Source organism: Porites lutea, chromosome 10 (genome assembly GCF_958299795.1).
Source record: "Porites lutea chromosome 10, jaPorLute2.1, whole genome shotgun sequence".
NCBI classification, from domain to species: Eukaryota; Metazoa; Cnidaria; class Anthozoa; order Scleractinia; family Poritidae; genus Porites; species Porites lutea.
In genome coordinates this window covers 14,703,662-14,719,554 of record NC_133210.1, presented here as the reverse complement: position 1 = coordinate 14,719,554, position 15,893 = coordinate 14,703,662, and the positions used below count along the sequence as shown (strand labels likewise).

At 36.6% G+C, this 15,893-nt stretch overlaps 1 protein-coding gene across 1 annotated transcript in view; it reads left to right on the top strand.

Annotated features, from left to right (window-relative positions):
• Positions 1-15,893, top strand: part of LOC140949811 (peripheral plasma membrane protein CASK-like) — a 31,499-nt gene that overhangs the window by 214 nt on the left and 15,392 nt on the right. The window contains exons 2-15 of the mRNA XM_073398942.1: positions 190-302; positions 908-958; positions 3,822-3,876; positions 5,816-5,893; positions 9,059-9,131; positions 9,817-9,919; positions 10,539-10,622; positions 11,149-11,240; positions 11,891-12,013; positions 12,515-12,595; positions 12,931-12,970; positions 13,493-13,521; positions 14,326-14,368; positions 15,270-15,391. Of these exons, the coding sequence (XP_073255043.1) occupies positions 190-302; positions 908-958; positions 3,822-3,876; positions 5,816-5,893; positions 9,059-9,131; positions 9,817-9,919; positions 10,539-10,622; positions 11,149-11,240; positions 11,891-12,013; positions 12,515-12,595; positions 12,931-12,970; positions 13,493-13,521; positions 14,326-14,368; positions 15,270-15,391 (1,087 nt within the window). The remainder of the gene's footprint in view (positions 1-189; positions 303-907; positions 959-3,821; positions 3,877-5,815; positions 5,894-9,058; positions 9,132-9,816; positions 9,920-10,538; positions 10,623-11,148; positions 11,241-11,890; positions 12,014-12,514; positions 12,596-12,930; positions 12,971-13,492; positions 13,522-14,325; positions 14,369-15,269; positions 15,392-15,893) is intronic.

Sequence of the window (15,893 nt, the reverse complement as noted above, 5' to 3'; positions counted from 1 at the left end):
TGGTGCGCGAAAGCTGTTCTGTCGTATGCTGTTAGTTGTGAGCAAAACTGCGAATCACCTTGATTTGATTGTTTGCATTATCTTGCTTTGATGACTTCTTATCTTCTCGTTTAACTATTTTGATGGTTTGTATTTTGTATTGCTGTCATAAATTGGATCGAGTAATTCAAAATTGTAATGTTGTCGCAGAGGTACATTCAGTGTTATTCGAAGATGTTTCGACAAGAGGAGCGATCGAGTTTGTGCTGTGAAAATTGTAGATGTGGCAAAGATGACTTCTTCAAGTGGCCTCACAGAAGAAGGTAGGAAACTATATCTCATAATGAGTGTAATATTTAACCTCGAACAAGCCTGTTTGATTTTTTACAAGCTAACTCTCGACAATTAAGATTTTTATTACTGGTTCTATGCGTCCTTATATTGCATGTGCGCAAAAGCTGTCACAAAATCTTGCGACATAGAAGGGGTTTGCTTGCTATCATGCTGTGAATATACGGCCAGATTTCTGTTAGATAGCAGGCAAATAACTTCTCTTATGCCTTTTTTTGTTGTTGTAAAATAAACACTCAAGGAGAATAAATTACAAAAGTCCCTTAGGACAGGAATAGGCAAACCACAAAGAACACGATAATTCCAACAGATGGAAGCTTCGTTCGATCTTCTTTGTTATGATATATTGGACACAGCGAAGGTAGACCTGTTTTCCTCCGTTATTAGATCATTGTTGAAGAGGTTGATTATCAAATCAGAGATCGACCTGGTATATTTTTATGCTGATGTTTTCCGCTTCGCTTCGCGTGTTTCTGCTTGACTAACGTTTCGAGCAAGCGTTCGTGGTGTAAATTTCAAGAACCGAAAGTCAAACACATTTATAATTTCTGTCAATGTGTGATTGTTGTTTTCACAGATTTACAAAGGGAAGCCCGCATTTGTCAGAAATTGCGCCATCCCCATATAGGTATGGATATCAAATACCCTTGACATAACATTTGTAATCATATAGTAATTCTATTTGAGACTGTTTGTAATTTTCAGCAATTTTAATTGGAATACCATATTCTTAACTATGTAAATATGGAATAATGAGTAGTTATGGCTGTGGCAGTCTCCAGAAAAATTCTTGTTATATTTAAAAACTTAGCTTTATCACTAGAAATAATTAAGATAAGAATAGCGTTAAAGTATATCAAATTAAAAATTGAAGTCTTTCCTGGATTGAAGTCAAGTAAATATTCTTCAGCCGAAAGAACAACAAAAGTCACAGAATTAGTTTGGTTTTCTTGTAATTCTTGTTCGCTTTTTTCACCACAAAGTAAAGATCTCAAATTTTGCACAACCTAACAGGAAAAATAGAGCAAATTGTTTATTTCATTCAGATTCGAAAAGTTTCATTTTATTGAATAAGGGAATTATTGCATATAATAAATTTTGGCAGCTGAATAAAGGCAAAAAAACCTTTAACCCAAAGAAAAAAGACATTATTTTGAATTAACAGAGTACTCATTTGTAAAAAAAGTGCTTTTTGACAAAATTATTTGTTTGAAATAATATTGGAAACTTCCAAGAAAAATACATAGAAACTTTTTCCTAAATATTATGAAGGTGGGATGTCATACCTTACCTTTACAAATGTAGCTGAATATATATTTCCTTGTTGAGTAAATAAAATGTTTCCTGTTTTACGTATGTTTTTCGGAATGAGGGGTTGTTGTGATTGGTCTAAAGAAATTAATTAATTATTTTTCAATTATTTTTTTCAATACGGGCATATTTAATTGTGAATCTGTCAGTTGTCTTGTATTGAGAAGATCTTTACATTCAGTCTATTTTTTCAATGGAGGCATATTTTAAACATCTATCAGTTGCCTTGTGTAGTTGAGAAGATCTCCACATTCACTAAACGTAACTCTTTTTGTCTGTATTGCCTAAACCCAAAGGCAAGGGTGATTGGACAACTAAGTAGGGTGAATGTTTTTGCCCAATATTTTGGTTGGACGAGGCTGCCAGAAGCTTAGTGAAATATAGAATAAATTGATTGCAAAATTTAAAATAAGTGTTAACAGAGTCAAGTAAGTTTTCTTTTCTTTATCTGAGGCTGTGATTTTAAAATCATTTTTGTGAACATTCAATTGGAAGTTATTAATCTGTGCCTCCTGGCAGAGCTGCTGTAACAATACAACAATTTTCGTGATACATATCTTGATACCACTGTCATCTAGATGACTTACATTATACTTGTATGATAAAAGGTGACAAAACTTAGTGAAGGTCTGAATATCAATCATGTTTTTAGTTGAAAAATTTGTGAGTGCAATGTTATGGAAGTAATTTATAAATTCATACATTTCTCAGGACTCAATAGTACAGTGTGTACCTGTACACTAAATTGTGGGACAATAATTTTGAGTTTAAATGATTGTATAAATTGCCACCCCTACCAAAAAAAAAACCAACAAGAACAAAGTAAAAATGAAGTGATCAGAGTTATTGATCTATTTTTGCTTACTTTTGCATAAGTTTGAGATGGCTGAATATAAGCCAATTGCACTAAGAGTTCATGTGACATCATTTTTATGAAAATGAAAGTTATATGATTTTTCCTTCGAAAAAAATTAGTGGGTCATATCTTAAACAAAATAACAGTGATATGGCTTTTTCAAACCTGCACTATTTTCTTAAAAATGAGTAAGTTTGTAGCTGGTCATGTGACCAAAATGTGATGTGCAAAATTATGAATTACCCATTTTTGAACACAAATTTTGAACTTTCAGGTCAAGGAAAATGTTGAAAAGATGATGTGGTAACGTTTACAGCAAATCTGAGTGTAACTATCAAACGTTTAACAAAGATACAAGCAAAAACTAGTTTTTGCCGTTATTTTGGAGGGCAAGAGTATGCTCTCCAACATCACAACCAATACAAATCATACTACTTTGTTGTAAAATCAAAGTGCCATATAATATCTCCCTTAAATGTATTTCCTCTCAAATTGCGGGTGTAAGATAGTAATAATATTTAGTTAATTTTATGTGCTGTGTCAATTTTTGGCATCAGCAAGATTCCAACTCACTGTTTAAAGAAAGCGTTGGTTTTGTGACTTCTTAGTGCAAGTGGCCTATTTGCCAAGATCTTTCTTTTTTATGGACTGAGACTGACTGGACTGAGTTGAGGTCAATAAAGTAGTGAAAGTAATAGTAATACTACTACTACTACTACTACTACTACTACTACTAATAATAATAATAATAATAATAACAATAATAATAATAATAATAATAATAATAATAGTAATAATAATAGTAATAAGTTATTTCCAGTTACATTAATATCAAAGGGTTTATAAAAATATAAATGCAGAAATGTATTTTGGGTCTTAACCAATTTTGATATTTTGTGATTGCATGCAAGCAATTACTTGTCTTTGTCACTTTGAAGTGCAGTGTTTTTCTTAATGCTCTTGCAATAGAAGTTTAACTCTGTTGAAAATTGACTCTGTTGAACTACTTTTGCTATTAAAAATGTCATTTCATTGACTTATCTATTGACTTCTCCAGCTTCATTGCCATCCTTGTCCAGCCCATCTTCATGCTTTTCAGGTTCACCTGCCATTCTCTTTGGTGTAAAAAATGAACTTAGGTTTTGTTGTTGTTTCATAGTGAAATAAAAGAACAAAGCCAACAAAGGAAGCGTGAATCAATCAGCACAGTAGTCAAAATGTATGCTCCAGTCTCTCTCGGAATTGCATCTAGAATGCCTGACACAAAACCTACTCATCAGAACTCAGTCTGAAATAACAGTCATTTTTCCATGATCTATTTCAGTTGACATGCTTGGCGCTTACTCAATGGATGGCTATATGTATATGGTGTTTGAGTAGTAAGTAATAGCATTTAATATTTATTATTTTAAACTTAAATTTAGTAGTTAATGATATCTTTCATCATTTTCCATATTGTACACGCTACTATTGATAACAACAATTTGTGCCATGGGATTATGAGGATAATAATATTGTGATAATTATGATAACTTAGTGATCATGTGTAATTAAAGGATTACCATGCAAGGAAATGATGTGATCCTTGGTGCTGTGTGCTTTGTGTACTTTTGAATTCTTGTTGTTCACAGGGTGCAAAGAAAGCCGGTTTTCATGCTTGCCATTCGGGCAAGTTGTTGCTAGTGTGTGCTAGCCCAAGAGTATTTTAAGTAGCCGAACAAAATTTTTGATTGGCAGCATTGATTATTGCCTGCGTGCAGACGTCTCCTATTTCCTTTGTCGCACGCGGAAAACGGACGTCTGCGTAACGCCGTCGCTAATCGTGTTCCAGCGTCCTGCTGGGTTCCCAAGATCTTGGGAACACGCTGTGATAGGCTGACACACAGTGCGCATTGTTTGACTTAACGCTGATTGGTTGATATCGAATGTGGTCTGATAATGTATGCGGTGATTTAAATGATTTATGTTAGCGGGGTTTTCTAACCAAAACAAATCAAAACATGTGCGATTGTGTGCTGTGTTTTTCGTCGATCGAAAAGCAGAGCGATCGAAATCTTGTGCGGGGACGCGGAAAATTTAACGTGTACGAGGAAATTATTTCTTTACAATTTACTGTGCACGACACATCACATCATATTTGTAAACAGTGTCTGAGAAAACTACAAAAGCGACGTGAACTTCGCACGAGGCAGGCATTTCGGAGAAAGCCAGCCAAAGAAACTAAAATCTTTATTTAGCCATACCAAACAGAGGTCAAGAAAATTTAAACCCTTTACAACTGCATCTGAAATCAAATCCTATCAGGAACACCCACAGAAGCATAAACCACATGAAATGATTACTCAGTATGCATGTAACAAACCTGCTTCATGACCTCTAAATGGAAGACTTAGCGCGGCAAAAATGAGATTTACTCAGTCAAAGGTTAGAATGCTACATGCACTGTGTAGTGCTTGTAATCTTCGCGCGAGAGAGAAAAGAAGAAAAACCCCTGTTCAAGCCGACTCTCAAGGTCACGTTTCACCCGTATCACTAGCTTATGATGTTTTGTTTGGCCTGTCAACTCTTATTTCTAACCGGATATTATTTCACAATTTATGCGAAATAGAATACCCTGCCAGCGGGACGCTGGAACACGATTAGCGACGGCGTTACGCAGACGTCCCTTTTCCGCGTGCAGCAAAGCAAATAGGAGACGTCTGCACGCAGGCAACATTGATTACAGTTCTTCTGTAATTTGAATTTCCCAAACAACTTCACTTGCCCTTCGGGCAAGTTAAGAACAGAATTCACCAGCCTGATTGCAACATCCACTAGCTCCCGGCTATTGGACACAACTTTCTTTGCACGCTGTGTTCATGTACGCGATCATTCTTGTGCAGCTCTTACTGGCATCGATTTACCTTCCCACCTCTCCCATGGTGGTCTATTGTAACTTTTGTTACATTTTGTCTGATCAATAAGTTAAACCTTTCACCAAACATCAGTTTCTGTACCTGTAGTTTATATTATCTTAAAGAAAAAAGTGAGCGTTGTCCTTTGACAGTTGTAAACTGTGTCTGATTACTACGTAGTTAAAGTGTATAGAGCAATCCCCTCAGTGACTATCACAGGTACAGCACATAATAACAAAACTGAAATATTATGAAAACCAATGCCTTTGCAGAGCTCCAAGCTGCCACAACTTTAATTGCCACCCACAAGTAGAAACAATTTAAGGGACCAACATTGCAGCAGAAGTCACCAAATTAGCTACTTGTACAGCCAAAGCACTTGATTCAAAAATCATGTTTTTTCAATCTTTATTCTGCTCTATAGCTTGGATGGTGCTGACCTTTGTTTTGAAATTGTCAACCGTGTCAATGCTGGATTTGTTTACAGTGAAGCTGTGGCAAGGTATGTAATAGATCTTGTCACGGTTTTCGACGCCATCTTGACAAGTAGGCAAACGCGTAAGAAATTACAGTGTTTGTATGAGAATCTAATGTCGAATAATTTCAGTAAAACGGCTGTTCTGAAAAAAATATCAATTGTAAATTAAAGCTACCAAGCAAAGGATTATCCTAAAGAATTTTGGAGGCGTACCTGTCCCTAAATTTCTCCAGAGGCTTGCATTAGAGTTTCCATACATTTGTCTGTAATTTTCCCGGGACTTTCTTACAGACAAATGTATAGAAAATTTTAAAAAGCGGTTCTAGGTCTTCCAGTGCATGTAATGCCCTCAGTTTTTTCCAGTAGAATCCTTGGGAGTGAAGCTTTATTTTACAAATCATATTTTTTTTAGAACAGCCGTTCTACGGAAATTATTCGACATTAGATTCTCATACAAACACTGTAATTTCTCACGCGTTTGCCTACTCGTCAAGATGGTGTCGAAAACCGTGACAAGGTCTATTAAAGGAAAATAACATTTTACTTAATAATAATATTACTTTTGACTGATGTTACATACATTAGTTTGGTGTTGCAATCAGCTCATACTAAGTATTGAGTATTATACAGCGTCATGGGAAATCATGGTCATGATTTTCAGGACCTGGAAAATTTCATTTTCAAGGCTTAGAAAGATTAAGAAAGTCATGGAAATTAATCAATTTATTGTTGGTCCTGGAAAGTCAAGGAAATTTATAGTTTGTTAAGGTAGATTAATCACTGCAAATGTCAAATCAAGGACAAAGAGTTAGTAATATAAGGACAAGTCATTTAACAGCACAACTGGCACATTTCTTTTCTGTCTGTTGAACTGAGACATTTTAAAAATTACCCTCAAACAAGGATCAATGCACTGCACAGGGCTTCTGATATTTCGCGTGGTCGCGGTGCTGTGAAATTCACCAACAAAAGCATAAAAACCGCGAAATTCGCTGGAAATCTTATCAAATACATGTCGATACAACATTATTTTTTGGAACTTATCTTTTGCTATTGGGGCTGTTTACTTGCCATAATCTTGCAAATTTATCTTGAAACTTCATCGACACATAGAGCGAACAACGTCCCAAAACTACCAGGCGTAAATTATGTTATGAAAAACTGGGTACTAGTCATGATGTTAAAAGCTTTGCCATTGGCTCATTTCTCGAGCACTTTGTCGTTAAAATAGCAAATGATTAGATTTGTTAAAAAACACGCTCGTCAAATCAGCACAAAATTGATTGATTTCTAGCTAAATTGCCCAGAAAGTTCTCACAAAATCGGCCGTTTTTTACCAACCGTTTTTCAGGGAAACAAGCCTTGAAAATTTCTGCAAAATTCCCGCGAAATCAGCCAATTTTTCTGCAAATCTGTCTCTGAAAATCCCTGGAAATTTGACTTTTTTTCTACAACCGATCAGAAGCCCTGACGGTAATTTAAAAAAGTTTTGAATTTGAAGGCTATACTGAAGGTCATGGAAAACTGGAAAAAGGCATAATTTGAAATGGTCATGAAAAGTCATATAATTCATAATCAGGGCTCGACGTTGCGACCCCTGGGGTTGCCAATGCGACTTGATTTTATTTAGTGGCGACTAACTTTTCACGCCTGGTCGCCAGGCTGGCCCCCATGATATTTGTGACCTTCTTTGGGAAAACGTACACTAACGATACTCCGTTAAATGGTTAGACCGTTAGCTATCCGTCAGTCATCCGTTAGACAGATCAATAAAAATCGTTGGAGGCGTTTGGCAATTCAGTCTTTAGGCTAGCAACTCATCTGTATCCGTTAGATCGTCCGTCGATCTTCTACTGAAATACACTGTTGAAGAAGTTCCAACGGGCAACGGAGACTGTCTTTTAGTGGGTCTGTAACACCATCGCTTTAGAAAAATTATTCTGTAAGAGCTTGTAACCGATGTTTTAAGGCTTCCTTTCGCACGATTTTTGCCCGTTTTAATGTCCGTTCGCATCGTACAGCATCGGTCAACTCACATACCTGCGGGCGGCGTCCAAAATCTCTTAAGGTAAATACTGAAGCGTAAATTTCCTCAAACAGTTATTCAGGCTTCAGGAAATGAAATACACTTGCAGTTAAAAAAATTTTTTGTATTAGAAAAAAACTCATTTGGGCTATGAAAAAACAACTCTGCAAACATTCGCTTTGCCGTTCCATATTTGCATTGATGTTCAGAAATGAACATCGGTGAAACATGATCTATCTCGTTGCCTAGCACATGATCGAAAGTCTCCTTCACAACAAAGAAACAGATCGTCAGTATTTTTGGGCAAAAGTTGATTTGACTAGAAGTCTGTTCAAGAAGTCTGACTTCAACGATACTTTATTAGAAGTCAATAAAATGCAGCAAAGCTCTCACTTGGGTCGTCACGTAACGCTTTGTCGCGAAGGGCTCAAATGTCAACATAAATTGGCATAAAAAAGTAGTTTACAAGAAGCCCGAGATAGACGTTTGTTCTCTTAAGTTTTTATCAGACTAATCTGCAATCGAGTCCGCAATCTAGATACATGTTCGACATAAAGGAATTATTGTTAATCGATGCGCTAAAATTTATTCCCGGACAAACAAGGGACCTGCTGAAAACTGCGATCGATTTGCCCGATTAATTTTGACGGAAGTCTTAAAAAAGACTTCCGTCGAATCGAATTCATCACTGGTGATTTTCTCTTACAAGTAGACTGATCAACCGTTAGCTGCTAAGAATCAACCGTTAGATCGTCAGGGCAATCCGTTGGAACAAATCGTTAGAGCGTTGGGACAAGCCGTTAGAGCGTTAGAAAAGCCGTTAGCTATCCCTTAGTTTAACAGTAACGGAATACATAAATACGTAAAAATGAATTTTATAACAAGTGCCATTGTAGGGGTTATGTAGCCTGTTTTGTAGAAGGTAACTTATTGAAGATTTTGTTGAGGTTAAAGAGACCTTAAGTATATTGTATGCTATTTTTTCTTGAAGATAATTTTTGGCGACTAGAATACTTGTCCTGGCGACCAAAAATGAAAACTTAGAGGCCAGCTGGCCCCAAGATTTTTTTCTGAAAGTCGAGCCCTGTTCAATGGTATTAAAACAGTATAAACCTTGCTATTGTTGTTTTAAAAGCAGTATCCATACATGTATATTTTTACAGCCATTACCTCAGACAAGTTCTTGAGGCTCTGTCGTTTTGTCATGAAAACAGAATTATTCATCGCGACCTCAAGGTAAAGTTTCACCCTACATAATTAGTTAACCCTGTAAGGCCCAATTAATTATTTTCTAATGACATCAATAAATCATCAAGAGAAATGTTAAATACCAAATGCAAATATGGCGGACCTCTTGACTGGCCATGCTCCGGGGTTTTCACTAAAAAATTCTTGTAGCAGGTGAAAGGTGTAACTCAACAGGAGAATATTCTGAAAGACGCTCCATGTCTGAATAGAAAAATAGTCATAGACTATAACATGTTAGCTGGAGAATTTTTGTGTAGTAAACAGAGAATTCTCCTAATTAACACCCTGATGCTCTACCTGTAGTTGTTAAAAAGTAAGGCTAGGGAGACCTCTTAGCAATTTAGTTGATCAACAATGTATGCTTTAACTACATTACTTAATTGACTTATCCAAAGTCCTTTCACAAGACAAGTACTGAATTCATGCAAGTCGAAACAGTGAAGAAAATAGAATTCTGTTTTTATTTAAGGAGAAATTAGATGCTTGTTGACCACTGACAGTGTTTAAGGCTAAACTGCTCTTTGCACACATTCTGTAGCCTCCATGATTATTTTTTGTCTTGTGTTGTGGTAATGAACTGAGCTAAAGGAATCTCTAATTGATGCAGTAAGTCAAAATAAAAAGATATATATTATATACAATGAAAAAAATGTTTAAATTTTCCTCATTACAGCCTCATAACATTCTCTTAGCAAGTAAGGAGAATTCGGCACCAATCAAAATTGCTGACTTTGGCATTGCCACTGAAATTGGAGAAGAAGGCTATGTAACAAGTGGTAAGAATAATTGAAATTATTATTATTATTATTATTATTATTATTATTATTAGTATTATTATTTTTGTTAGCAGAAGTACAACTGTACGCATGGTTTTCACCAATATTGCAGAAGGAAAATCATGTTCAGACTATGAATTCAGCAGATCAAGCATTCTTTTGCAAGATCACCTTCTGGGCAACTCGAGTGCCAAAATGTTTCTAAAAAATTAATAATTTGAAAATTAATGTAATAATGAGGGTTTTCTTGCACTTTAACAATTTTAGGCCAATGAAATTGTAGGGATGTTTGTTGTTGTTGTTGTTGTTGTTGTTGTTGTTTATGAAACAAGGATATTCATGCAATTCTCTGAAGCTTCACAGCGATCTAAATGAAATCACAACTGTTCAGCACAATACAGCCAACTAGAGTGTTTCACATAAATAGTGAAACATTACAACAACAGTTTATTCAGGACAACATTCACCAGGACGATGATACTCAACCTACTTATCAAATTACACCTGGTAAAGTGGTCATATTCACATATTAAGCTCACTATGCATGACAACCATTCTGTTGTGGTCCCATGTTGGAGTTTGCTGGATTTAACATTCATTTACTTATCTCTTATCTTAGGCCGAATAGGAACCCCACATTTCATGTCGCCAGAAGTTGTTAACAGGGAACAGTATGGAAAACCTGCAGATGTCTGGGGATGTGGTTAGTACTTTCTGTTTTGATGTTTTTGTTATACTGGTACATGTATGTGAAAGTCCTTGAATTTCCAAGGAAGCCCACGACATGGCCTTGAATTTCTTTAAGGTCCCAGAAAAATCTTTGAATTTTCCCCAGTCTTAATTGTGGTTGAGTATTCCTGATTTTTTCTGAATTTCTGCTAGACGTCCATTCCACAGGCAAGGTAACAAGCAGCTGTATGTACATATATGTACATACATGGATAATTTCCATACCCATGTGCATGAACTATTTCATGTCATGACATTGTTGGCGGCTCTGTTTGTGAGAAATTATGCCCCGAAAGTAGGCTTTTAATCTAAATGGTTGTCCAAGGAGAAACAAAACTGGTCCTTGAAAACTCCTGGTAAAAAGATCGAATTTCCTGTGCTATTGATATAAATACATGTACCAGTTAAACAAATAATTGCACTGATGATGCATTCCTTTTCAAGAGTGTTATAAACAACCAGAGTTATATGATGTAAACTGATGTTGTGTCCCCTTTTAGGTGTAATACTGTTCATTCTTCTTAGTGGTTCATTCCCTTTCCATGGCACCGGGGAAAAAATATATGACTCTATCCGAAAAGGGATTCCTACGGTGAGTAACTAAGTTGCTACCATGGCTTTTAGACAGTAGAGTCTGCTAGATTTGACTTTATGAGGGTGTATGAGATTGAGTACAGTAAGGCCAGGGTCAAAAATCAAACCTCACATGTGACAAACCTGCTGATAATGAGCAAAATCAAATCTGGCTTTTTCAAACCAAGTTTACTACAGTAGACAGTAATATAATACTGTAGATTTTACCCAGGATCTCTTGGACTCAATACATTTCCAGTCTTATGGATTTTTGGGAACACAGTTTTCCCTATTTGGGTTTCTTTTTTATATCAAATTGTGTTTGTTATTTTGTATTTGAAACATGATGAGCTTTAGTAACAGGGGGAAAATATGCACTGTAAGGGATTCAAGGTCTGAGAATTGTCTTCCTGAGTGGTCACATAATAATTATTCTAAATGATTAATGGCAGTTGTGATGGTCACACTTTTAGCCAGGAAATGATTAGTTGACATCAAGCTCCAATATCCCCCTAGCAGTTCAAAAACAAAGATGTCCAAAAAATCACTATTTTTTCTCCAACTGGGTATCCACAAGCACCCAACTGGTGAAAACCGTGGTGACTGTTACAGTATTAACAAGTGCAAAGGCTGATTCTCACTTCCTTATTAATATTGTGAATTCTACAGATGAGAGCTAGAATCTGGGACAACATATCTGATGAAGCAAAGGACCTAGTGAAGAAGATGCTAGCTAATGACCAGAATGAACGACTGACGGCACATGAAGCCCTAGAGCATCCATGGCTAAGGGTACAAAGATAACTTCAACAGTAAAATAGTGTAGTTGAAGGGGTGTCTGAAAAAATGTAACCTGTAGTAAACTTTTAGAATCCCTTTCCAAATTGCTGTCTGTTTGCTTGTAAACCAAAGGAAAAATTTAACAGATGTTTTTTTTAGTAGGTTTTCCTTGCACCCCTTCAATTATTGGTGAAACAGAAGCATGTACAATTCTTTTTGTTTCAGCCCTGAAACCAGTTGCTCTTCTTGACTTGGCACATTATTACGCAAAAGTAATATGTTAATTCTTGCCATTACTTTTAAAGCTTCTGATAGGATAAGTACCCGGTATATGTAATTTACATGGGTGTGTGCAAAACTGTGGTTACTTTGCAACAATTTACATAAATGTTTTAGGAATTATTCTCAGTTGTGATTTCTTTGCTGAGTCCCTTGTCAAGTAACTATAAAAATAATGGGTATATTAACTTGGCCAGGTACTAATTTTTTTAACAATTTTTTTTTTTCACATAGAATCGAGAAGTTCCTCAAAGAATTCACCTTCAAGATTCAGTTGATGAAATGAAGAAGTTTAATGCCAGAAGGAAGTTAAAGGTAATGTGCAGGTCTGTGATAAAATCAACAAGGGAATGGCTAGAGGGCATCCTAGGGTACTTCAAACAGCCTTCCCCCCCCCACCCCCCCCCCCCCTGCTACTACTACCACCATTATGGGGGAAGATAGAGGGTGGGGAGCCCAGAAGAATAGGGGGCTTGCTCTTATATCACAATGATATTCTGTGGTAAGATCCTTCTATTTGAAAAATCGTTTCTAAGTGCTATGCTGATGGGCAAGGTTTCTCACATTTCATTGTTCTTGATTTTATTCAGAGAAGGGAGGGTTTGGTTTTCACTGCTTATTACATGAGTCTGATTTTTCTTTCATTGTAGGGGGCAATTTTGGCTGCTGTTGCAAGCAGAAAATTTCCAAGTAAGATTGAAAAATCTAAGAGTTTTTAGGTCTATTGAACAATAGCATAACACAGCTGCAAATAATTTTTCGAAAGGACAGATGTCTGGCGAAGGCATCTTTTTGGTGCCAGACATCACAAAAAACGCAATTAAAGATGCATAACACATTTTTAACAAAAATTGTGAATAACCAACACAACACTGTAGAATGATTGCTTTCACATATTCACTGTGTTAAGCTAATTTTGTTAGTACAACAATCCACAGATGTTCAAGATAGATTTCACCATATTCAAAGTGATAATCTTCAGTACTGACTTTGTCTGGACATCTTGTCTGACCACAGTGAAGATGTTGTTAGGCCAATTTTAGTCAGACATTTTCTGATGACCTACTGTTATTATCGCACCTTTGGTATGATGGTCTGTAAGTTATAGTACAGTTGCTCTTTTTTTTCTTTAATTTAGTGGCTATCATTCAAAATAAAATAATTGACAGAGGGGATTTTAAAAATACAATGTTTTTTTTTTCTTCGTTTTAGTGGCTAATGGAGATGTCGTTGGGGCTCAGGTATTTCATTATTCATATTTGCATGTTCATCTGTTTACCCTTAGGCCCAAGAGTGACCAACATCAATTTTCTCCTAACATTTCCAGAACATAATCAAGTGATAAAGTTGTTAAAATTGACAGAAAGATCAACTAAGGAAAGATGATCTGATCTTTTAACAAATTCTCTCAACTTATTCTTTAAGAAAATGTATAGTGACTCAGTAGGGAGAATTTGTATGCGGATATTGGTGGTTAAAGGTTTAACCTCATCAGCAGATGAGCGTGGAGAGGGGGAGGGTGGGGGCAAAACTAAGAGGCTGTGGGGCCAAGAACTGCAGCCAAGTCCGATGCGTAACCTTGACAACCCTGAGAGTGGCATCCACCCAGGCGTCGTCACACTGCTACCAGTGGAACCTAGCCTACTTACCATACAATTACCAAAGGGAGGGCTGGGTAGGGAACAAAAACGCTAGAAGCACGAGCAACCAGCGGCAACGTTAATGTAATGGCCTGACCTCAACAACCCATCGGCCGCTGCGAAACAATTAGTGTGGCCCAGTTTTCATCATCATACGTTTCTGGGAAACTTCCCACATACCCCTCCCCTAAGTCAACATTACACTTACTTCTCACTTAGGGCAAAATGTTGGCTTAGGGGAGGAGTAGGTGGGCAGTTTCCCAGAAACGTAGAATGATCCGATGGGGATCCGATGAATCTCGCGCAAAAGACTTGTGGCCAGTCTCTGGCTTATGCTGACGTCAAGTTTAATCACCATGTTGTTAGCGCTAACAGAGTTGCTCTTAAAATTCCGTCTTTTCCTAGGATGATGTTTTTGAATACGAAGATGATGATCTTACCGCATCAGGTACGGATTCGAGAATTTTTCCCCCATTCTGTGATAAAAAAACTGTTTTGAAGCGTTTCATTTATAATCTCAAAGTATCTTGTAGGGTCATAAAATGTTAGGTCAAAAGGTTTGCTGAAAGGGACGATGTTAGACTACGAATGGTCCCTATTGTTTCTCAGTGGTAGTGGAGCAAGGGAAGTGCTCGACATAGCGTGAAAATTGCTACCCGCGAGGAAGCTGATACGCGTGTCACCTTCCGCGCGAGTGAAAATTTTACTCGCGCTCACGTATTTCACTTGCTGTGCAATCCCTGGGGAAGATGATGGACTACTTGTAGTTTAGGTCATTGAAGTACTTTATGTTTCAAGTGACGTGTAACTATGGACTGTGACCTGTAACGTAACGTGGGTTTCACGCAAGGCGAGATCGTTAACATTAATTGCAGTGCTTCTATAGGTGGATTCATCGTGACTTCGTTGCTTACTATTTTCCTCATTAGCATACGAGCAGATGTAGCCGTATATACCAATTAGGTTAAAAAATTAAAAGAGCTCGTTGATTTATACAGTTTGTGACAGTTTCAGCTCTTTGCAGTCAGTAACAAAGAAAATAGCAGCTGCAGCAGTTAAAAACTACTATCAAAATTACTGGGTGGCAAAACGTTAATGAGCTCATACATTCTTTGTCAAGGAGAATTTCCCCGAAACTATCTGGTATGTTGGGCTCAAATTTTCAGAGATGATTGAAATATATATATTCAGAAATTGAAAGATATATATTCAGAAATTGAAATATATATATTCAGAAATTTCATGTTATCAGCTTCATCAGATAATGATAAGCCTATGCTAATGAGGTAAAAAATGCAAACAAGGATTCGCCTATAGAAACCAACTGTACTGCTCTTTATTTTCTTCAGGGGCTATAGGTCAGCTCCTTGACTCACTAGAAGAAATTCAAGTCCTTACCGGGGCTAGCGATGCCGACGTTAACTTTTTACAGAACTTTTTCGAGCATCAAACTCTACAGGCATTACTGGAGGTGAGAAGCTTGGTTGATTTCTTTGTAGAAATTCTGACTACAACTTAGTAAGGTTACAGTGATTTGAAGTCTTGCTCTCTCCTAATTGTACAGACAACCAGCTTAAGCTGTTTTTCTTCATTTACCCCTTAATAAGGTCACGCATTGCTTCCTAATCATGTCTATTAAATGAAATTGCTTTTTAACATGCCAGTGGCAAATAGAACACAAATATAACTGGCTCGCAAAGTAATTTTTAAATATTTCATTTTCGTTAGCAGAACCAGTAATTTGAGGTTTTAATTTCACGATTCGCTTCTTCTGTATTTATAGATAAAAAATATTGATGTCACTTGTTTTCTGTTTTATATGTTTACTGAGAATTAAAGGCTCTGTAACTCGTTGCACAGAAAACCGTGGCGTGTGCTGTTTACAACTTGGGTTGAGTCTTCAAATAGTATTTCATCAGTTCTAGATTGGCGGTTTTTAGTGATATTCAAATGTTTTATTCCAGTGGTTAATA